At 42.7% G+C, this 23,903-nt stretch overlaps 1 protein-coding gene and 1 pseudogene across 1 annotated transcript in view; both read right to left on the reverse strand.

Moving 5' to 3' along the window:
• The window catches only part of NPAS2 (neuronal PAS domain protein 2), a 101,920-nt gene that overhangs the window by 57,071 nt on the left and 20,946 nt on the right, over window positions 1-23,903 (reverse strand). The window contains exons 2-4 of the mRNA XM_029231370.1: window positions 15,332-15,480; window positions 7,776-7,867; window positions 695-784 (exon numbers count right to left, since the gene is read on the reverse strand). Of these exons, the coding sequence (XP_029087203.1) occupies window positions 695-784; window positions 7,776-7,867; window positions 15,332-15,480 (331 nt within the window). The remainder of the gene's footprint in view (window positions 1-694; window positions 785-7,775; window positions 7,868-15,331; window positions 15,481-23,903) is intronic.
• LOC114900316 lies at window positions 1,243-2,431 on the reverse strand (annotated as a pseudogene).

Here is a 23,903-nt window from a genome sequence, read left to right on the forward strand (position 1 = left end):
GGGGGGGGGGGGGGGGGGGGGGGGGGGGGGGGGGGGAGGGAGGGAGATGGGGGCGAGGGCCCGGGACCACACGGCACTCGCCCTTCTCCGCACCCCACCTGGCTCCCCGGGACAGGACGGCAGAGCCTGCCCTCCTGCCCAGACCCTCCTTGCTTCTCAAGTCCTTCCTGGTCCAACAACATCTTCCCAGAGTATTTCACTCCCCCCTCCCGCCATCATCCCTGGCACTGAACCCTTACCACCAGCAAGCGTCACAACCTACTGCATCTCAGTTACATCTCCAGCGACCCCCAAACCCCTTCTGTCCCCAGCCGTCTGGTGCACATCCCTCCACCAGCTCTCAGGGGACCTTGTCTTTCTTTGCAGGTGTCTGTCAGCCTCCGTAAAGGCTCTGAGCTCTGCTAACTGTGCTGTAGGCTCACGGCTCCTGGGCGGTTTCTGGGGCACCGGAGGGTGAGGACCTGCACCACAGCCCCCGTTCCAGGTCTTGCTTGTTCCAGGATGACACAGGCCTTCACCCGCCTCTCTCAGGAAGAGCCTCCGAGGCTTGGCCTCAGCCTGGTGGAGGGCACTCCTTGACCCTCCTCACACACAGATTCCCGCACACCTGCAGCGCCCCGGCTCTGAGATCTGAATGGTTCTCCAGGAAAGAGGATCACAGGTACTGGCAAAGGCCATCAGAACAGAAACTCACCGGTAAATGCCCAAGGAGAGGCGTGATGCTGTCAGAAACGTAGAGGATGCTGCCGTCCGTCGTCACAGCGATGATGAAGCCGTCTAATGCCTGCGGAAAACACAACAGGTGAAGGCTCCTCAGTCATGCTTTCATGGACGAGAGGGTCACCGAAGCCAAGGACCCCAGGTTAGGATGCCAACTTTATTTCGTAACCCTTCAAATATTTTCACAACTATCACGGTACTTTCCTGTCTGGCACACAAGGCGGTTTCTTACACAGAATTTGTCTAGCCCAGGCAAACTGCTTGCAAAGCACAAAAAGGCTTGGTGAAAAATGGGACCTACTGGTGTCATGAAACAGAATTTAGCCATGGAAACTACCTAACTAGTTGTTTTTTTTTTTTTTAAATGTCTAATCAGGCTTAATCCTAAAAGTACAAAATGAAAAAAATCTCGAATGTGTTTCAAATAATCTGAAATAGCAATCCTATGACAGTTATAACAACGGCAATTTCAAACACCAAGGCTTGCATAACTTCACAATACAATCATCTCAAAACATGTGATCAAAAACTTTGGGCAGGAGTTTCTTTCATAAATCCTTTGAGGATAGCTACCACGCTTTCGGCTTTGGGCATTTCTTCGTGTTCCACTTTAACGACCTCCAGAAGGATATCTCCACTACCACAGTTCTTTAGGAACATGAAACACTGAAACAAAGCATAATGATTCATTTCAGCCTGCCAGAGAAATCTCTTCAAATTATCTGCGTCTTGTATGGCCTTTAGTTTACAGTTCTCCAGGACTTGCCGAAAAAGAAAAGGGTTACCTCCGTCAGCACCATTCAAAAAAGCCTGCATTCCATCCTCACAAGACCAGTTGCTTCCTGCGCCGTGGAACTGAGGCTGGGAGCTACTAGCGTCGATGATCACGGACTTACGCTGCTTCTCCGTGGAGACCATGCACAGAGACGTCATGGTGCCTTCGTGAATAAGGCCTTGGAGACTGGGCACACTCAGAAGCCTGAGAATGTCTCTTTTTGCTTTTTCATCTGATTCTTTAACCTCAACAGGAGTATAACTCAGAGCAGCATGTAGCAGAAAGGTAAGCTTCTTCTGAAAGAGATGAGCCACCCTTTGGATTGGGCATACAGCATCCTCAAAACAGCTGCTCGGGTAGGACTGTATGCGGTTCTCCCCACCCCTTTCCTCACAGTTCCTGTTATTTTTCAGCCCTTGAATAGGCTTGTCCAATTCAAGCCTGAAAAGCTCAAGTCCTTTTTCAGACCCTCCTAAAAAGCAGACCGTATACTCAAGAGTTATGTTCGGAGTCCGTCGTTGCTGTTTAGTGAAGCAGTTTTTCTTCTGGAAAAGGCGGTAGTAACAACTGACTCTGTAACCTGGAGTTCTCAGCTCCACTCATGCAACACTACCCAGCCCTTCAAAGACTGCCCCCTTAGAAAGACGCTTAGCGATGAAACTGCGCGGCTCTGCCTCCACTTCAGAGGGTAGATTTGTATCCGCCAAGGAGAGGCTGAAATCATCACCGGAGGGAGTTTCTGCATCTGTGCCAGTTGGGCTTCCACCATCACTGTCCGCTCGCTGCTGTGCCAATCTGCTTCCACGGTAGCTGCAGACACAGTAGCGGCTGCTGGGCAGTGGCTTAAGTCTCCGCTCCTCGGTGGGGCCGCCCTCCTCGCTGCTCTCTCGCTCCCCCCTCACCTCCACCCAGCGATTCCTGCAAGGAGGGGAGCATGGCGGCGGCCTCTGAACGGCCCTGTACCTAAGTAGTTTTAATGATAAGCGTACCTTTGGGCCGAATCAGAACTATCACAGTGACCCATTAAAAGCTGTCAGTGATATTTTACAGTCCTTGTCCTACCCCCAACATCACTCTGAGTTCACTGGTAAACATTCACTAAAAGATAGCAGACCTCACGGAGGTGTTAGAAAAAAGAACAACTGTGCCTGCTGGTTGGCATAGACCTCTGCTTACATCCATTGCCATACAAAGACCTCCTGAAGGAAGTGTTTGTAAAGAACATTCACATGAATCCACCAAAGTGAAAGGTAAGGACCGATGGGGAAGTGCTGTGTAACTCAACCAGATCCATGAGAACAGCTGTCCCTCGGTATCCGTGGGGGACTGGTCCCAGGACCCCCGCAGACACCAAAATCCACGAATGCTTAAGTCCCTGAGAGTTGCCCCCATATCCGTGGGCTCTACATTCTCAGATTCAACCAACCTCGGATGAGGAACCCACAGACACGGAGGGCCAACTGTATTTCAAAATAACCGGAAAATTCATCTGTTTAGAAGTTTTTACTGAGTGCCTGCTCTATGCTAGATGCACTGCTCTGGGTGCCCATGAGAGAAGAGATACAGGTCATCCATGTTATCTCACAGACTCACTGTTTTGTTTTCAGATTCCTTGTCAGGTGCTCACGATGCTCTCATAAGACACATGAGAAAGGTGATTTCTAAAATTCAGACTCTATTCAGCAGAGAATGGGGTCATCCTGGCAACTGGCTCTATGGGCACAGTGATGAGATGGAGGAGATTAAAAACAAAGTCCACCTCCCCAAAAACAAATTTTTGAGGATGTAATACGCTCACGCAGACCATCCCTGTAAACTATCACTGTTGCCTCACTGACTGTATTGTTAAAATAGCATCTTCTGCAAATACGGGAATTTTTCCGCTTTGGGGGAAAAACCCCCAAACTGAAATATGTGCTTAGAAAGTTCTGGAAACATTTTGTATGCACTCAGCTATATCCTCCTAGGGTGTTACTGAGCACCTGCACAGCCAAAGGGTACGGATTCCTTCAGGGTAGGAGGGTGTGGCCAAGTGCAAGGCAGCAGTAAGCGGAAATAGTCCAGTAAGTGTGCAGAGAAGGGCACCCACCATCACCACGCACCAAAGTGGGAAAGAGTTCTTTTCACCAGGAAAATTAACATGTGGGTCATTTACTGTTTAACACTTACGTACTGCAGGATTTAAGACTGAAAAATATATTAAAGCACGTTTCTTAAGTGGACCTCATCCTCTTGGAATTTATCTGTGGTTTTCAACTGGGAGCTACTTTGGCCCCCTGGGGATATCTGGCAATGTCTGGAGACATTTTTGCTTGTCAATTCTGGGGTGGGTGCTCCTGGCAGCTAGCGGGTAGAGGCCAAGGATGCTTTGAAACCTCCCATCTACAACACACAGGATGTCCCTACAACAAAGAATTATCAGGTCCGAAATGCCAAGAGCGCTGAGCTGGAGAGATCCTGGATCAGATTTATGGCTCATGGTGAACACCAAGGTACATCCTAGTGAACTTTATTTCTTTTTCCCTTAAGTATTTTTCTAAATTAAAAAAAAAAAATCATAGTAGCAGTGCTCCTGGAAGTGAATTTTTTTTGAACAGGTGGAGGCACCGTTGATGACGTCAGCTGGACCATTTTAGAAAAAGTAGATTAGAATATCGGGAAAAGCAGCAACAACATAAATTCTCTTCTTGCACAGGGAGCCCATGCCCTCTTGAAGTTGTAAAGCGAGTGGGTGTTAAAGAGCTGAAGGTATTTATAGATGGAAGATAACGCCCATCGGCGTTTTCCATCAAATGCACAAGAATTACGCCGAGTCACTGCTTTGAGAATGCTCGCGATGGTTGTGGAAGTCCCGTCTGCAGCGTTTGAGAGGGACTCAACAGAACGTGACTGAAAAGCGATGTGCCCCTCTTACTGCAATGGGGACTTCGGCAGGAGCTTCAGGGACGCCAGAGATACCATAATGGCCCGAGTTTCATACCTGCCGCACACCAGAAGGAAATGAAACCACCCCTTTCTGCCCATTCCTGGCTCTGATAGAATGCTTTTTGTCTTCTCTGGGACAACATCTGGGCTAAGAGAAAAGATGGCTGTAGCTTTTCTGAACAAAATTCAGAAATACCACACACTGCCTAGTTGCCAGTCAGTAAGAGCTTTCCCTTTTTTGAGTTTACTTGTTCCAATGCTTATAGCCACCATCTTGGCCAGTTTACACTCAACCAGCTTGGCTGGTCTGCGACCAAGTCATTTTGTTCTTTCAAATTCCGTAACTGTATGAGTTCTCATGGAGTCTGGTTTGGGGCTCTTCTGGGAGAAGAGGGAAGAAGGAGGGATTCACATCCAGACGGCACCAGCAGTGCAGTTCCCTGGGGCCTGATGGGTTCTGTCCTGGGTTTCATCTTCATTTAGAAAGGAACCTCCTGGTTATGAAGACATGGCATCTGATTCCTCATGCTCCCTGAAATGGCTCTGAACAAAGGAGGGGGATATGCAGCTGGAATGGGACACACACTATGGAGAAGTTGCATCTTGGAAAATGAGAGCATCATCCTGTGGGAACCATCATGGGGAAGGTACAGGAGGCTCCAGTCACCCATCACCTGGCCTGTGTCTACCGAGGGGCAAGAGGGTAGAAGAGGAGCCTAAAACAGTCAGAGATAAGTCAAAAGCTCTAGTCGGTGGGTTTCCCATATGCCTCAAAGATGCAATTCACCCAGAAGGTCCACTTGTTGTATAGGCTTAATTTTGGGGTCCAATTCACTCATCTAGCATGATTTCCTTTAGACTGGCTTTAGGGAGTCTACACTGGGAGCAGAAGAAAGTGCATAGAGCATATCCATACAAATCTAAAATCTTCTTTTTCCAGAAATTTCAGTCTCCTAAGTCTCAGTTCAGCCCAAATTTTTGTCTTTAAAATAAAGACTGTCATGAGAGGCAAAGAAGGACACTACATGATGATCAAGGAATCAATCCAAGAAGATACAACGATTGTAAACATATATGCACCCAACATAGGAGCACCTCAATACATAAGGCAAATGTTGACAGACAGAAAAGGAGAAATTGACAGTAACACAGTAATAGGGGGGGACTTTAACACCTCACTTACATCAACAGATCAGCCATACAGAAAATCAATAAGGAAACACAGGCCTTAAATGGCATATTAGACCAGATGGACCTAATTGATATTTATAGAGTATTCCATCTGAAAGCAGGGAATACACATTCTTTTCAAGTGCACATGGAACATTCTCCAGGTCAGATCACATGCTGGGCCACAAAGCAAGCCTCGGTAAATTCAAGGAAACTGAAATCCTATCAAGCATTGTTTCTGACCATAACGTTATGAGATTAGAAATCAGCTACAAGGGGAAAAAAAAAAAAACTGCAAAAAACACAAACACGTGTTTTGGAGGCTAAACAATATGCTACTAAACAACCAATGGATCACTGAAAAAATCAAAGGGGAAATCAAAAAATACCTAAAGACAAATGAAAACACGATGATCTAAAACCTACGGGATGCAGCAAAAGCAGTTCTAAGAGGGAAGTTTACGGCGATGCAAGCTTACCTCAGGAAACAAGAAAAATCTCAAATAAACAACCTAACCTTACACCTAAAGCAACTAGAGAAAGAACAAACAAGACCCAAAGTTAGCAGAAGGAAAGAAATCATAAAGATGAGAGCAGAAATAAATGAAAGAGACTAAGAAAACAATAGAAAAGATAAGTGAAAACTAAAAGCTGGTATTTTGAAAAGATAAACAAAATTGATAAACCTTTAGCCAGACTCATTAAGAACAAAAGGGAGAGGGCTCAAATCAGTAAAATTAGAAATGAAAAAGGAGAAGTTACAACCAACACTACAGAAATACAAATGACCATAAGAGACTACTACAAGCAACTATTATACATTGTTAACCTTATAAAAGTCCTGTTCCCTCAAATACTTTTGATACCCTGAAACTCCTTGCGGGGGGGAAAAGTTGTGCTACAGACTTTTTAAGAGGGTTATATGCTAGAGGGTTATGTGTTTTAAATACTTTTCCCTAAGAATTAAAAGATAAAATGATTTCTGTGAAGTAGCATAATGATGCATTAATTCAACATGATATTTCACAAGCTCCTCTATATTTAACATACTTAAAATGCATTGCTTCTGGAGAAAGTTCTGTATTTTCTTTAAATATAGTTCACATGCAGATTTAAGTATCTTTCATTTCATGCAAATGTACATTAATGCTTTTATATTTCATAATATTTGGACATCTTCATTCTGGCATTTTCTTACTCCAGTAACTTTCTGTTTTCTGCACAGTTAATCTATGTAAATTAACGTTTACATCAGTCTTATATAGGCACATAAGATGAGATCTAGACAGACAGATTCCCAAAGAGCCATTCTCTAAAACCCTGCCAGGAACCACAGACACAGCCAGTGTCTAACTTCCTCTGGCTGAACCCATCCATCCCAGGTTTCTTCTTCTAATTCAAGGGCCCAGACATGCCATGTCTGGGGCTTTCTCTCTGTCCACCATTGTATCCGAACACTCCCAGTCTCATCCCCAGTTCAGAAGTCAGCACCATCTAGATGCTTTTGCAGTGACTTATCCTCATCTGTGCTGAGAAGTTTCACCCATAGAGAAACACGACGTTGAAGAAGCCCAGGCGCTCAGATCGGTCAGATTCCCTCAAATCCAGCCCAGCAGATGGGCGTGGGCCCTTAACTTTCCGGAGGAAGAAATGTGAGCATCCTTCTTGGCACAGAGAGACCACGTGCTGGGTGGGGAGACATAGTCACGTATGGCTGATATCCACACGTCATGTTGATGGAACAGGAGATCAAGTTAAAAGCATTATTTTAAAAGAAGACTTTGGCTTTCAAAATGTGTCCTACTAAGGGAAAAATATATAATTGCTGCATTATATTCTACATAAGTACAGGGCAGAGACGTAATCCCCTCACTCTCCCTACCTCCAACTCTGTTCCTGCCTGGCTCCCCAACTAGGTATCCTCTGGTTGGGAGATGTGAGTGGGCTGGCAGTCACCATGGCAACGGTACACACTTGCATTGAGTTTGGGGATTCTCGCTTCTACTGCCCAACTCGGTAGCCAAAACATAAGCAAGAGCAGGCAGATTTTTCAAGAGTCTATCTGTTCCCAGCCCTCTTTGCAGGGTCAAGAACGGTTGTTTACTTTGGGCACAGGGTCTTATCTGGAGCGAGCAGCTACATTTTAATTTGCAACCCGTTAAGCTAATTGGAAAGTGCATTTCACCTCCAACATCAGCTGGGTGAATTCTTCATTACTGAGGAATGAAGGCTTCCAGTCCTGCTGAATGTCACAGATTTCCGTTTGCGCTGAGACTTCTAAAAAAAAAAAAAGCATAAACAAGCTTTTAGATGGGAAGGCACCTAGAAATTGGAATTAACAGATGAAGCACACATTATTTCTATGTGATTTTGTGTAAATGTGTAGTTTAATGAAAGAAGCTGATATAAGGACATAGGTTACTCTGATTTCTGAGGACTGGGTGCTTTGGATACAATGGGCTTAAAAACACCTCTTGACGTTTTCACACCCCTTTAATGAGGCTTCTGTGAGGAGAGAACCCCACCCTCTGCACTGGGTGTAGTGCCTACAATTAGCAGGTGGCACCATGCCCTTGAATTTCTACATGACAAAGCCCATCAGCGGTTGGAGTTATGTGGTTGCCACCTCTCAAGGCAACAGGAACAAGGACAGGGATGGAGGGTCACATCCTTAAGCTGCTTCTTCATGGTCAAGGTGAAACAAAACGCTTTAGTGAGCTGGTATTTTCAAAATTCCAGAAACATCTTAGGTGCGTAGTATCTAACCTACTGTGTCTGTGCAGATTGTAATGTATTTTTCAGCATTTCCAGTTCCTGAAGTATAATGTGCTATACGAAAACATGTTACTTAGTTGCTTTTAAGGCCAGAATTTACTCTTCCCAAAACTTTTTTGGGTTAATCTGTACTTTGCCCGTTTCAAGTAACTACCTTGTTTGGAAGACGTTTTTCATATTTGTAAATTTAATAGTCATTGGTCTACACAGGACTCCTTAAACACTCTAGCTCTCCTGCCCTTTTGTCTTTTCTTTATCATAGTTGATTGAAATTGGTTTTTACTATTCATGACTTAGAATAATTTCCTTCTGCTTCACAACTCGGTAACTTCATGTAAATTCTTAGGATTTTTGTCAAGTTCGGGAAAACACCAATCAAGTTTCTTTCCTATAAAAACTGTAAGATTTCAGGGCATTTCACTTTTTTTTGGTTTACTAATCTTCAAACCCCTTTTTTGTTTTTTAATTTTTATATAATTTTTAAAGGTTACTTTCCATTTACAGTTATTATAAAATATTGGCTCTATGCCCTGTGTTGTACAATACATCCTGGAGCCTATCTCACACCCAATAGTTTGTGCCTCTCAATCCCCCAGCCCTGTATTGTCTACCCCCTCCCACCGCCACTGGTATCCACTAGTTTGTTCTCTATAGCTGTGAATCTGCTTCTTTTTTGTTATATTCACTAGTTTGTTGTATTTTTTAGATTCTACATATAAGTGATAGCACACAGTATTTATCTTTCTCTGTCTGACTTATTTCGCTTAGCATAATGCCCTCCAAGTCCATCCATATTGCTGCAAATGACATTATTTCGCTCTTTTTTTATGGCTGAGTAATATTCCACTGTATATATGTACCACATCTTCTTTACCCATTCAAGTGTTGTTGAACACTTAGGTTGTTTCCATGTCTGGCTTCTGCCTTTCTGAAAGAGGGTGCTTTATTAATAAAATATCTCTTATAAGATTATTACAGGGAGCTCAAATGCTATACTGAATATGTTTGTTTTTCCTTCAGTTTATCCTCCATCTTTAACCAATGTTTTGCTCCACTTCATGCAGTAAGAGGTTTCTTTAGGGGTTATTTTCTTGGTGCTAAGAAAAACCCACGTAGCTATGATTTATCTCTTTACCTCAGAGAGAATCATATTCTGTTCAACAACCTCCTAGAAAATGCAAATTGTTCAGGCAGATAACCTATAAACTTAAACGAGGAGAGACATTGAAAGGCCTTCTCCTTTGACGCTGTGCTGTTGGTAGTTTCTCTGCAGGGAGTTTGGTGAGTTCATCCTGACATCTGAGTGAATGGATGTGAATGAATGAAAGTGGTCACTCCTGAATGAAGATGCTGTGAAGGGTGAGTTACACGTGTGACTCTGTAAACCTCCCCGAGTTCAGTCACCCCGCATTCCCTGCGGGGAAGAGATCTCCCTTCTTGATTTCTGAAAGAATATTTGCTGCCCTTGCACACAACTGAAGTTTTGTCTTTCATGATTTGAAAGGAGCACAAAAGAGCCACTAACAGCCATTGGTCACTGAACACAGGAAGAAACCCAGGAAAGGAAACCGCGGTGGACGGGTAGTCAGCCAACAGCACTGAAGGGCCACCAGCGGGGACCAGTGTGGGGACCCCTCTCAGCTGATGCCACTGTGGCCACAGGCTGTGCCCAGCGAAAGGCATCCTGGGAAGCAGAGGCCAGGCGCTACACACACATCTGGGCCAGTTATCGTTCTGGGGTCCCAGCTGAGCCAAAGAGGAGAGGGTGAAACTCCCAGTTCCTCAGATCAATGACTGCGACCCTTTTACCACTTAGAAAAGAGATGGACTTGCGGCTATGCTTATCAACGAACCCATAAATACCCTCCCCCTTTTCCCAACACATACGCTCTTCTATAAAATTCCTCTGACCATCAGGATGAAACTGTAGGTTAATCGTTTGTCTAGGAGGACAGTCTTTCTGGCAGCCCAAATCTGATATAGACAAGGACCATCCAACTAACATTTCTTTTAGATCATTCAGTATGACTAGATACTTTCCACAGCAACAGCATAATAATACTGAAAGCTGCCATTTCATTCACTTTGATTTTCAATAATCTGATTACAGCCCTTGCAAGTTAAGGCTCCATCCATAGCACGTTAAAAAATATACAGATAAAATGTCTCCGAGCAAGTTAAACTGGGAAATCGAATTCAGTGTTATAATCACATCTCTACTGGCATTTTACGGGAACAATGTTACAAGCTATAGGGGACAGGGCAGGATTAGCAAAGCAATATCGTCAGAGTGGTTTCTAAACAGCAAGGGAAGCACAACCATCTGGGAGCAATTTTGCAGGGGAACATTGCAATCAGAAGCTGAAGCCCCAAAGTCTACCAGAGTTTAAGTTGTACTTGTGCCCTAGAACGTTCACCTCCCAATAGCTCATGCTATGCATGAACAAGCAGGTACGACTTTAGGTTATATACGGTCAAGGAGGAGTCTGGAAAATGGGGCAGCAAATAGGCTGGATGGGGTAACTGTCACCCTGTCCAACAGGGACATTTCTCCTTGTTCCGCCGCCATCTCCACCCCACCCCCGCTCACTAAGGCAGACGTACGGAAGGGGCAAGGATGAAGACTAGAATTTGATGTTGGGAGAAAGTGACGCTGAATCAGCTGAGACTCGCACAGGCAGAGGAAAGCACACAGGTCAGCCTGGTCTCGTAGAAGTAACGTTTCCACGGGTGTGGATAAGGCTGCCCAATATGCCTTGCTATCTACATAGTTTAGGGGTTTCTCTCCTGTAACAGATCCTGATGACACAACAGTTCCCTACAGAGAAACATGGTCAGATTCTCATTTTGAGTTGGATTACTCCAAAGAGAAAACGTATGCACTCCAGGATCAAGGTGTATCTCCCAGGCTGAGAAAATAGGGATGCTTGACAGATTATTGAGGAAAGAGCTAAATAATTATAACGACTACCTGCACCTCATCATCATGCCTGACGTATCACGTGGTCCACCTTCAGCGTAAAGGCAGAAAGTACATCTAAATCCACAGTTCTTAACGCTGGCTGCATGCTGGAATCACCTGGGCAGCTTTAAAAATATTGATGCTTAGGCCTGACCCAGGGGTGAGCTGGTAAAAGGCTCTCCACACCCACAAGAGCAGTGTTTGCCTGTTTTTATGGTGTAAATTCTCAGACCCTGGCTGATTTCTAGCTGCCAACTTGATGTCAACTGGCTTGGAAAACTCTTGAAAATTTAACAATCACCTTTTGCAAGCTGGTTTGAGCCGGCTCCAGCTCACAACCTGGGTTCCACCCCTAGAAATCCTGAGGTGTTGGCCTGTGAGGTGTGACCCAGTTACATGTATTTTTAAAAGCTCCTCAGGTAATTCTAAGGGGCCACCAAGGGTGAGAGCCAGTAGTCTAAATGGCCACACTAATAAAGAGCTATAGTGTAGCTATGATGTCTCTATCTACAAGAGTCCCATAAATCACGTCTTGTGGAGAAGCAGTACGGTGTAATGTTAAAAACTTGGGCTCTGGAGACAGAATGCCTGGTTTAGATTCTGTACCTTCCTGGCTGTCTGATAACAGTGGCTGAACATCTCTGTGCCTCGGCTGCCTCATCTGTGAAAAGGTACCAACCCAAAGGGTCACTGTAAGGCTCAGATGAGATGCACTCCAGTGAGTTGCTCTATGGAGCCCTTAGGACAATGCCTGCCTGGCTCAAGGTGAGCCCCGAATTAATGCTAACCATGCTGTCTTCCACTCCATTGCTGATGCTTGCGGAGTTCATGTCCATTTGGATTATAAGTTAAGTTACTGTTTGTTTTTTGCTTTAATCTAAATTTTGGTCCAACCATTATGTTTCTCAATAAAATCTGTCTTGGATTTTCTATTTTCTTTTGAATGTGGAATAAGGATGAGGGAGATCTGGGGTTGATCCTGGTTGCATTTCAGGGGGCTGTGTGGAGTAGGCCTTAGTCTTAAGGAAAAGGTGAGATGGACAAAGGCACTCCTGGTGGTAGGAGGCTGCATTTCTGCTGACGGATCCTTTCCAGGTCCCAGATTTGACAATTCTGTAATTTCACAGTGGACAGAGCCCAACATAAATGCCACACTGATGAACTTGATCTCAGCTGTCCTATTTCTCAGTGGCACTGACCTAGTTTGAGTAATTTGCACACAATATCTTGGTAATCAAACCGACCTGCCCTTTCATTTAGCTAAATCATCATTTAGGAAATATAACCATTCTGCTTAAATTATTGGGGGCAGTCAAATATCGCTGCAATCCTTTATTCTTGTTCCCGGCTTGATTGTTCTTCCCTGACTTTTAACAAAAGCAATTAACATATTCTTTACTCTCCCCTGGGCAGCTTTGGGGTAAAAAAGGAGATATATCATTAATGTCACATTTGTAACAGGTATACACAATCATTACAGAAATAATAAAAGAATAACAAGTATAATGAAACTTTCTAGTGTCCCAGCTGTGCCCTCTTCCATGAAATCATCTTGTCTAGGAAAATGTTCAGTGAAGGAGAAGCATCACGGTAAGCACAGAAGATCTGTAATTATCTCCTCAGTAATGTGACATTTCTGACTGTAATATGTTTGGTGTCATGGCTAAGGAAAAAAAAAAAAAGAATTCTGTTCTTGCTTGTTAGTAGCTCCTGAACCCTCCCCTAACTCTTCAGTTTTTTTGTACCATCCACAGGGGAGCAGTAGTGCAGGGTGGGCCGTGCTAAGAGGTAAAAGGGTTGGAAGGAGAGTAAAATGGAGACAGGATGATTTGAGAAAGACATAAGTTCAAGGATGGATTCAAGTAATAAGTTCATATAACGGAATACTAGGTACCAATGAAAATGAATTAGCCATTGCACTGGAAGAACACAGATTAAGTCACACAAACATCATGTTCATAATGTATGATTTCATCTGAGTAAGGGCCCAACAGACGAAACCAATCTCTGGTATTAGAAGTCAGCCAGAGAATACCTTTGGGGAAAGCAGAGGTAAATAGGAAGGGGCAACTATTGGGGAAGCTTCTATTTCTTGACCTGGGTGTTGGCTTCCTGGCTGTATTCACTCTGTCATAACTAATTCAACTGTACAGTTATGATCTGTATTTTCTGTATGAGTGTTATACCTTTATAAAGTATCGAAAAGTTAAATAAAAAGAGTGGAGTGCTGGAATAACTAGATAGTCACATGTAAAAGGATGAATTTTGACTCCCTACTTTACTCCATATACAAAAAATTAACTCAAAGTGGATCAAATATCTAAATGTTTAACCTATGGCTTATATCTAACTGCTTAAATTATAGCTTAAAATTATAAAACTATTAGAGGAAAGTATAGATTTAAACCTTCATGACCTTCATCGACAATAGTTTCTTAGATATGATACCTAAAGCACAAGAAATCACCACCACCAACAAGAAGATAAATTGGATATCATCAAACTTAAAACTTTCCCATGTCAAAGGACATCATTAAGAAAGTGAAAAGACAACCCACAGAATGAGGAATGTATTTGCAAATTATATATCTGATAAGGGTCTAGTATCCAGAAATCTTACAACTCAACAGCAAAAACATAAATAATCCAATTAAAAATGGGCAAAGGATTTGAATAGACAGTCTCTAAAGAAGACATACAAATTTGCCATGTGCCAGTAAGCCCATGAAAAGCTCAACATCATTAGATACTAGGGAAATGGAAATCAAAACCACAATGAAATATCACTTCTTATCAACCAGGAAGGCTATAATAAACACACACACACACAATCAGACAATAACAAGTGTTGGTGAGGATGTGGAGAAACTGGAATCTTCATCCATTGCTGCTGGGAATGTAAAAATGGTACCACTGCTATGGCAGACAGCCTGGCAGTTTCTCAAAAATTTAAACACCAAGTTACCATTCGACCAAGCAATTCCACTCCTAGGTACACCCAAGAGAACTGAAAATGTATATCCACTCAAAAACTTGTATAGGAATGTTCACAGCAGCATCATTTAACAGCCAAAAAAGTGAAAATAGCCCAAATACCTGTCAACTGGTAAACAGGTAAGTGAAGTGGTATATACTCACAACAGAATATTATTTGGCCATAAAAAGAGATGAAACACAGATACTTGCTAAAATAAGGATGCTAAGTGAAAGAAGCCAGAAACGAAAAGACCACGTATTGTATGATTCCATTTGTATGCGATGCCCAGAACAGGCAAATCTATAGAGACAGAAAGTATTCAATAGATCAGTGGTTGCCAAGACTTGGAGGGAGGGTGGAAATGGGAAGTGACTGCTAGTGGGGTACAGGGTTTATTTGGGGGATGATAAAATTAGGTAGTGTCTATGGTTGCACAACCTGTGAGTATACTAAAAGCCAGAGAACTATAAATTTTAAAGTAGTGAATTTCATGCTACGTGAGTTACATCTCAATTAAAAAATGGATTTGATATTAAGTCAATTAATTATTTTTGATTACTTTTTTCCATGGTATTAATTTTTTCCTTCTACCTAAACTCTTTGGTAGAAGGCCAAAGAGTTTAGGGGCGGTGGCGGCAATGGATGGAGGCACCAGTGCCGTCTAATCCACTGGAAAATGAATACCTGGGCATGGCAGGGCTGTACGAAAAGGCTTGCTCCAGACATTTTTAATCAAGATGCTTCCATTGTTAGTGCCGCCCTGCTTGGGTTGGGTGCGACCTGCGAGTCTGCTCTGGATTCCCTCCTCTGGCTGAGAAAGCAATTTGGGAGGTGAGTGTCCTGTCCCAAACCTGCTGGAGACAGGGTTTTGCTAGAGGGTGGAGTGCCTTGGAAAGAGGAAACCTATGACGGAGGAGATCGGGTTTGCTGGGGAGAGAGAACCAAGCAGGAAGACCAAGTTGATGGAGTCATCGCCAAATGGAAATGGCAGGAACGGAGTAAAAACGGAGAGAAGCGTAACCATTACCATTGTGTTTCTGCAGGAATCCGATGACCTTCTCCAGCACGGTGGTCTTGTCCATCTTCCGCGTGTTGCCAGGCAGCATGGAGCTGAGCTCTTTGATGAGAACATTGAACTGGTCCCGACGCTTCTTCTCAGACTTGTTTCGAGAAGCTCTGTCAACGCAAAATACACAGGTTACTGGAACATTCCACTTCTGGAAGCCTTCCTTACGGGACGGAGGCACTTTCGGTCAGAGTGTGTTCTGCTGAGATCATCTAATCAAAACTTTTCAAGGAAAGAAACGTGCACCATATTTCCGAGCTGAGTAACAGGGACAGAAAAAATGTTACGCTAGGCTCCTGGCCACAAAGAGAGACAGGATCAGTGAGTCACGACTCAAATGCAAAATCTTACAGATCGGCTCTGTGGCCAGATGCTCTGACTCCAGAGAACAAATGACATGCTGGTTATCAAGATAAACAGCCCCGAGGGGTTTGCTCTGACAGTCTGTCCTCAGGCCCAAACCAGGTCCCCTCCAACCCAGAGCGCCTAGCCCCTGATGCCAAGTCACGAGGGATAACCAGGCATCCTGAGTGTCCAGTAGAGAGCCAGTGCCACCCAGGGCACACGTCCCGCCCACTGCCCCAGAGCTCATCATCCTGTTGGGGAGTCCAGGCACACCCCACACAAAACCATCTACAAGCCACGCATGGTTCAGAGGCAACGCGACAGGGACTGCATGTGACAAGCTGCTAAATGTTGCTGAACCCTTTTAAAAATGACATGGTGGAAACATCAATGCATGTTACTAAGTGAAAGAGCTAATCTGCAACGACTGCACACTCGAGGACTCCAACTCTATGATGTTCTGGAAACGACAAAACCATGGCGACAGTAAAAAGATCAGCGGCTGCCAGGGCTTGAGGTGGTGGGGGAATGAACAGGTGGACACAGGGGATTTTTAGGGCTGTGAAACTATTCTATATGATACTATAATGGCAGATGTGTGTCATATATTTGGCCAAACCCAGAGAATGTACCACCCCAAGAGTGAACCCTAAAGTAGACTACGGTCTTTGTGGGACAATGATGTGTCAATGTAGCTTCATAAGTTGCAGCAAATGGACCAGGCGTGTTGGTGGCGTGTTTGTAATCGGGAAGGCTGTGCATATATAGCGACAGAGAGCATATGGAAAATCTCTGTACCTTCCACTCAATTTTGCTGGGAACTTAAAACTGCTCTAAAAATAGAGTTTATTTTTTTTTTAAAAATGACACGCTACACTGCACGCCTACAGAAGAGATCAAAGTGGAGCTGCTCAGTTTGAGGGGAAGGGATCTGCTCTGAGCCACTGAGGCACTGAGGCAGCCTAGAATCCCAGGAACTCGGATAGGAAATCACGGCTGCAGGGGCTGCTCTACTAGACAAGGGACCAACCCGCCCCCCATAGCCTGAAGAAGTCTGAGAAGCTGTGGCACCCCAGAGGCCTTGATCCTTAGACACACCACAGGCCAACAGCCAGCTTACTCAAAGCTGATCCAGGGCCGGGAAAGCTGACCCACCCCTCCCAAACTCACCCCAGACGGATTCGTTCCAGAAAGTCAGCTCACCGAGACAGAGCAAGGGCCACAGCTGCAGGGTCCATTGAACTTGCTGGTCCAGGCCCCCTGGGGTCCGGGGTCAAGGTGCCTGGAGCAGCAAATCACCCACCAGGAGGCCACTGGCCAATGTGTGGTCAGGACAGGGTGCTGGTGGCTTGTGACAACTCAGCAGGTTCCCCTCAGAGGGATTCACCTCCCCTAGGGTAGGTACCAATATCCACAGGTGTCAGTATCACCATAGATTCAGCTTCCCCAAACAGCCCTTAGAAACAGAGGCACACCCCCCAAACACCCTTTCCCTTGATGCTGTGATGGCCACAACCATTCCGCTTGTCACTGCCTAACTGCACACGACCTGTCTTGGTTTCAACCCACCCGTATACAAGTCATCTTTTGCTGATTTCGTCTCAGTTTGGAGGGTTTCCTGATAACAGCTGAGGTAATTCTTCACAGCTCACCTAAGGCGTGTGGTAGCTACCCTTACCTAAGGGTCTCTTCCTTTTCCTGACTTTTCCCTCCTTCCTCTCTCTCCTTGGATTTCTGGGAGGACCCGGAATCCTCAAGGCATTTCTACAAAGGCCTCATTCCTAGGCTAGTCACTATCTTCAAGTACACTCTCTCCCAATCTCTCCCACAGTCTGACTGCAGGTGTAGCAGTAAGATGCCGAGGTGCCTTTGTGCCAGTCCAAGGTAAAAAGCATACTGTTCAAACACATGGGAGAGAAGAAAGGAACCTTTTAACTTTCTGAGTGACTGTCTATGCATTATAAATAATTTTTTGGCCTAGATTTGAAGAGTGACATGCAACCTCCTTAGTCAAAAAAAGCTCTGTTCCTGTCCTAGTTTGCCCATTATAAATTATTGGTGAGCAGATAACACCCAGCTCATTATGACTCTGTTCTCTTCTTCAGTGGGTATAATGACAATGAACACAGCCTGGCAGAGACAATGATGAAGGCTTATATCATTAGTGACAGGAACACAAGCTTGTTTCTGTCAGCCTCCGCCTGGGACACATGATGGTGCCCACTGGAAATTGGTCAGCATCAGCTGATTCCACAGCTCTGAGCCAAGAAGGAAAAAAAAAGCCTTAAATGACCTTATTTCTGATAAGGAGGTCTGGCTCAGCAGGCCCCAAGAGCACCATGCCTAAGGCACTGGGAAAACAGGTTGAAAGACACTTAAACAATCAGCCTTTGGGCTTGTTTTTTCCTTTAAGGCATTATTTACGTTCAGTGAAACTCATCCATTTTATGTGCGTAGTTTGATGAATCTTGGTAACTGTGGAACCACCACCAAAATTGAGCTGTAGCTCCTCCATCCTAAAAGGTTTTCTCCTGCATCTTTGCTGTTGATCTCCCCTGGACCACAGCCCCGGGAAACCACTGGTCTGCTGTCACTGTAGTTTTGTCTTTTCGAGGATTTCATATAAATGGAATCAGATAGCACAGAACCTTTTTTTTTTTTTTTTTTTTGCGGTACGCGGGCCTCTCACTGTTTGTGGTCTCTCCCGTTGCGGAGCACAGGCTCCGGACGCGCAGGCTCAGCGGCCATGGCTCACGGGCTCAGCCGCTCCGCGGCACGTGGGATCTTCCCGGACCGGGGCACGAACCCGTGTCTCCTGCATCGGCAGGCGGACCCCCCAACCACTGCGCCACCAGGGAAGCCCAGCACAGAATCTTTGACTTTTATTTAGCATAACGTTTCGGCGATTCATCCATGCTGTTGCATATATTAATACTTCATTCCTTTTGACTGCTGACTAGTATTCAATTGGGCTGTTTCTACTTCGGGGGTATTAAGAATAATGCTGCTCTTATTATACAACACGGGGAATAAAGCCAATGTTGTGGAATAATTGTAAATGGAAAGTAACCTTTAAAATTTGTATAAAAATTAAAAAAAATAATAACACTGCTCTGAGTATTCATTTCCTTGTCTTTGTGTAGACACAGGGGTAAGTACAAAGGTATGAAACTGCTGGGTCATATCATAAGAGTATGTTTAACATTGTAGCGTAGTACCGTACAGTTATACAAAATGGCTGTCCTGTTTCTGCTTTTCCACCTGCAACGTATGAGAGTTCCTGTTGCTCCACATCCTTGCAAACACTTGGCACTGTCAGTCTTTCTTCACTTTAGCCACTGTAGCGTTATCTCATTGTGGTTTTAATTGGCATTTTTCTCATGATGAGTGATGTCAGCATCTTTTCACATGCTTAACCCTCTTTCGTATATCTTCTTTTGTGAAGTGTCTGTTCAAATCTTCTGCCCATTTTTCAATTGGGTTGTTTGTCTTCTTTTTATTGAGTTTAAGAGAGAGAAAAAAAGAGAGAGGAGGTCCAGGAGGAAGGGAAGGTGTGTGTGTGTGTTTTAAGCATACATTGATACAAACCTCAGCCTTTGACTTTGAATGCAGGGCTCAAAGAGCTCCAGGTTATCTTTTCTGATGTCTCCCACGGGACACTGGTGACATAGATAACACTTGCTGGACACTTAACTATGTAATAGCACTATTTTAACTGCCCTACATGTATTCATTCCTTTAATCCTCACAATGACCCTTGCAGGTAGGTACTGTTATCATTCCCATTTCACAGGTGAAGCTGAGGCACTGAGAGGCTGTATAACTCCTGACGTCACAGGACTAGGAAGTGGTGGAGAAGGCCAACTCAGGTGCCCATGCTATGAAGCACTGCACTCTCCCACCTCCTTCTACAACTCCCTCATTCTCTCCACATCTGTAACCCCTGGAAGCCCCGGTTCTGTTCTCCATCATTGTTTTCTCTTCTTGAGAATGTCACATAAACAGAATCAGACAGCATGTAAACTTATGAGCTGGCTTCTACCCAGCACGATGCCTTTGAGGTTCGTCCAAGTTGCTGCACCTACCAACACCTTCCCCTTCTCATGGCTGAGTAGTTTTCTACTGCATGGATGTAACACAGCTGGCTTATCCATTCACCTGCTGAAGGAGATCTGGGTTGTTTCCCATTTTCGTTCATCAGTAGAGATGCTGTAAACATTTGTGTACAGGTTTTTGTGTGAACATAAGTTGTCAGTTCTCTGAAGTAACCTGGGAGTAGGATGGCTGGATCACGTGGAAAGTGTATGTTTAACTTTCTAAGAAACCGCCAGACTGTTTTCCAGGGTGGTGGTACCATTTTCTCTCTTGCTAGCGATGTAGAAGTGATCCAGATGTTCCACATCCTCAAGGGGAGTTAGTATTGTCAGTACTTTTTATTTTAGCTCATCTAAGAGATGTGCAGTGCTATCTCATTGGGCTTTCATTTGCATTTTTCTAATCGCTAATGATGTTGAACATCTTTTCATGTACTTTTATGCCATCTGTATATCCTCTTTGGTGAAGCATCCGTTCATGCCCTTCGGCATTATAAAATGGGGCTGTTTGTTTCCTTACTGTTGAGGTTTGAGAGTTTGTTGTATATTCTGATACAATCGTTTGTCAGACATGTGATTTGTCAATATTTTTCCAGCTTGCCTTTTCATTCTCTTAATAAGTGTCTTTCACGGAGTAAAAGTTTTAAATTTTGATGAAGCCCAGGTTAACCATTTTTTGCTTTTTATGGATTGTGCTTTGGTGTCAGATCTAAGAACCCTTGGCCTAACCTCAGGCCACGAAGATTTTCTCCTGTGTTTTCTTCTAAGAGTTTTACACATTTTACCTTTAGACTTATGATCCATTTTGAGTTATTTTTATAACATGTAAGGTTTAGGTGAAAGTTTGTTTGCATATGGCTGGCTGTCCAGTTGTTCCAACTCCACTTTTCTGAAATGACATTTCTACACTGAATTACCTTCGCACCTTTGTAAAAAATCAATTGGTCAACTTTATGTGATTCAGTTTCTGGATTATCTATTCTCTGTTTGTTCCAGGGATATGTGGAGCTTTCCCTCCACCAGTACCATACTGTGCAATTACTGTAGTTTTACAGTAAGTCTTAAAATTAATAATGTGACTCCTCCAACTTTATTCTTTTTCAAAATTATTTTGACCATTCTCGTGCTTATGCCTTTCCATTAAATTAAAAAAATTATTTTATATTGGAGTATGGTTGATTTCCAAAGTTGTGTTAGTTTCAGGTGTACAGCAAAGGGATTCAGTTATACATATACCTGTATCTGTTGTGTTAGTTTCAGGTGTACAGCAAAGTGATTCAGTTACACACATACATGTATCTATTCTCTTTGAGATTCTTTTCCCATATAGGACATTGCAGAGTAATGAGTAGGGTTCCCTATGCTATATAATAGGTCCATGTTGATTATCTATTTTGTATATAGAAGTGTGTATATGTTAATCCCAATCTCCTAATTTATCCCTCCCCTCCACCTTTCCCCTTTGGTGACCATAAATTTGTTTTCTAAGTCTGTGAGTCTGTTTCTATTTTGTAAATAAGTTCATTTGTATCATTTTTTTCCCAGTTTCCACATATAATTGATATTATATTGTCTTTCTCTGTCTGACTTACTTCACTTAGTCATCTCTAGGTCCATCCATGTCGCTGCAAATGGCACTATTTCATTCTTCTTTAATTTGACCATTCTGGTGCCTATGCCTTTCCATTACATTTTACAAGGAACTTGTTTTTATCTACGAAGAGTTCTGCTGGGATTTTGATTGGAATTCTTTTAAATCTATGGACCAATTCAGGGAAAACTGATATCTTCCAATACATAAATACATTGTCTTTCCATTTACTGAGGTCTTCATTGATTTCTGTTATGAGCATTTTTCAGTTTTTACATACATATTTCACACGTTTTATTAGATTTATACCTAAGTATTTCATTTTGGGGGACTGATTATAAATTATGTTTTTAATATCAGTTTCTAATAGTTTTCATAGCTAACCTATAGAAAGATGATTGATTTGTGCGTTTTAACTTTGTATCCTGTGACCTTGCTAAATTCACTTATTAGTTATAGGAGCTTTTTTTTTTGTTTTTTTTTTGGTAAGTCTCTCCGGATGTTCTATATACACAATTATGTCATCTGGGAATAAGGAAAGTGTTGTTTCTTTTCCTTCCAGTCAATATGCCTTTGATTTCTTTTACTGTCTCATTACTCTGGTTAGAACTAGCAGCATGATGTTGAATAAAAGTCACGAGAGCAGATAATTTTACCTTGTCTACCCTTTTAGGGGAAAACATTCAGTCTTTTGCCATTAAGTATATTAGCCATAGGTTTTATGTAAATGCCCTTATGCCTTTTATGTAAATGTATAAACAGGAGGAAATTCCCTCCTACTCCTGGTTTGCTGAGAGTTGATGTCATGAATAGAAGTTGAATTTTGTCAAATTCCTTTTCTGCATCAATTAATATAATCATGTGGCTTGGTCTCTTCCATAGCTTTCAAACTTGGTGGGTTACACGGATGCACTGATTGGCTTTCAAATATTGTACAGCCTTATTTTCCCTGGATAAAACACTGCTTGGTCATGATGTATTTGATAGGCAGATAGACAGATACAGATAGACAGATGGACATGATTTGCTAACGCTTGGTTGAGGATTTCTGCATCTATGTTCATGAAGAATATTGGTCCATAGTTTTCTTTTCTTGTACCGTCTTTTTCTGGGTAATGCTGGTCTCACAAAATAAGTTGGGAAGTATTTCCTCCCCTGGAGGAGACTGTGTAAAATTGGTGATAATTCTTCTTTTAATGATTGACAGAATTCACCAGTGGAACCCTGTGGGTATGGAGATTTCTTTTTCACAAGATTTTAAACTACAAATTCAATTTCCTTGTTAGTTACAGGATTCTAGGCTTTCTATTTCTTCTTGTATGAGTTTTGGTAGTTTATAGTTTTTGAGTAATTGGTTCCTCTCATCTAAGTTGTTGAACTTATAAAGGTTCCATTGTTCAAAGAATTCCCTTATGGTCCTTTTAATGTCTGAAGGGTGGTGCAGTGACATCTCCTCTATAAAATTCCTGCTATTGGTAATTTATGTCTTCTTTTTTTGTCATTCTTGCAATAGGCTTACCAATTTTACTGATTTTTTAAAAATCACCTTTTGGTTTCACTGATTTTTCCCTATTATTTTTGTTTTCACTCTTATTGATTTCTGCTCTTATAATTTCCATTCTTCTTCTTGTTTTGAGCTTACTCTGCTCTTTCGTTTCTAGTCTCTTACAGCGGAAGCTTAAGTTCTTGATTTAAGACCTTTTCTCTTTTCTATTATGAACATTTAATGCTATAGCTTTCCCTCTAAGCGCTGCTTTAGAGGCAACCCACAGATTTTGCTATGTTATAATTTTACTCTTGTTCAGTTCAAAATACTTTCTAATATTCCTTGAGACTTCCTCTTTGACCCTTGGATTACTTAGAAATGTATTGTCAAGAAAGTGCTATCTTTTTCTCCCCCCCCCCCCACTATATTTCTGTTTCTAATTTAATTTCAGTTCATTAGACTTTTTTACATTTGTTTTGTGAAGAAGGATTTGATTTATCTTATTGAACGTTCAACGTGTACTTGAAAATAATGTGTATTCTGCTACTGTTGGGTGGAGTTTTCTACAAATGTCAAGCATATCTTTTTGGTATATAGTATTTTTTAATTCTTCTATATCCTTACTGAATTTCTATCTACTAGTTCTATTACTGAGAAAGGCATATTAAATTCTTGTCACAGTTCTTTAGGTTGTGCTTTATGTATTTCGAAGCCCTGTTGTTAGGTGTATACACATATAGAATTGTTATGTGTTCTTAGTATACTGACTCTTTATCATTATGTAATATCACTCTTTATTCCTGGCAATCTTCTTTGCTATGAAGTACACTTTATTTTATAGTATTTTATAGCCACTCTGGCTTTCTTTTAATTAATTTATGTGGTATATCATTTTCCATAGTTTTACTTTTAACCTATCTGTATCATCATATATAAAGTGAATGTCATGTCATTTTAAAAAATCCATTCTGAAGATCTGTCTTTTAGTTGGCATGTTTAGGCCATTGCATTTAATGT

This window comes from Monodon monoceros, unplaced genomic scaffold (assembly GCF_005190385.1).
Source record: "Monodon monoceros isolate NGI ecotype Baffin Bay Population unplaced genomic scaffold, NGI_Narwhal_1 Super_Scaffold_19, whole genome shotgun sequence".
Taxonomy (NCBI): Eukaryota; Metazoa; Chordata; class Mammalia; order Artiodactyla; family Monodontidae; genus Monodon; species Monodon monoceros.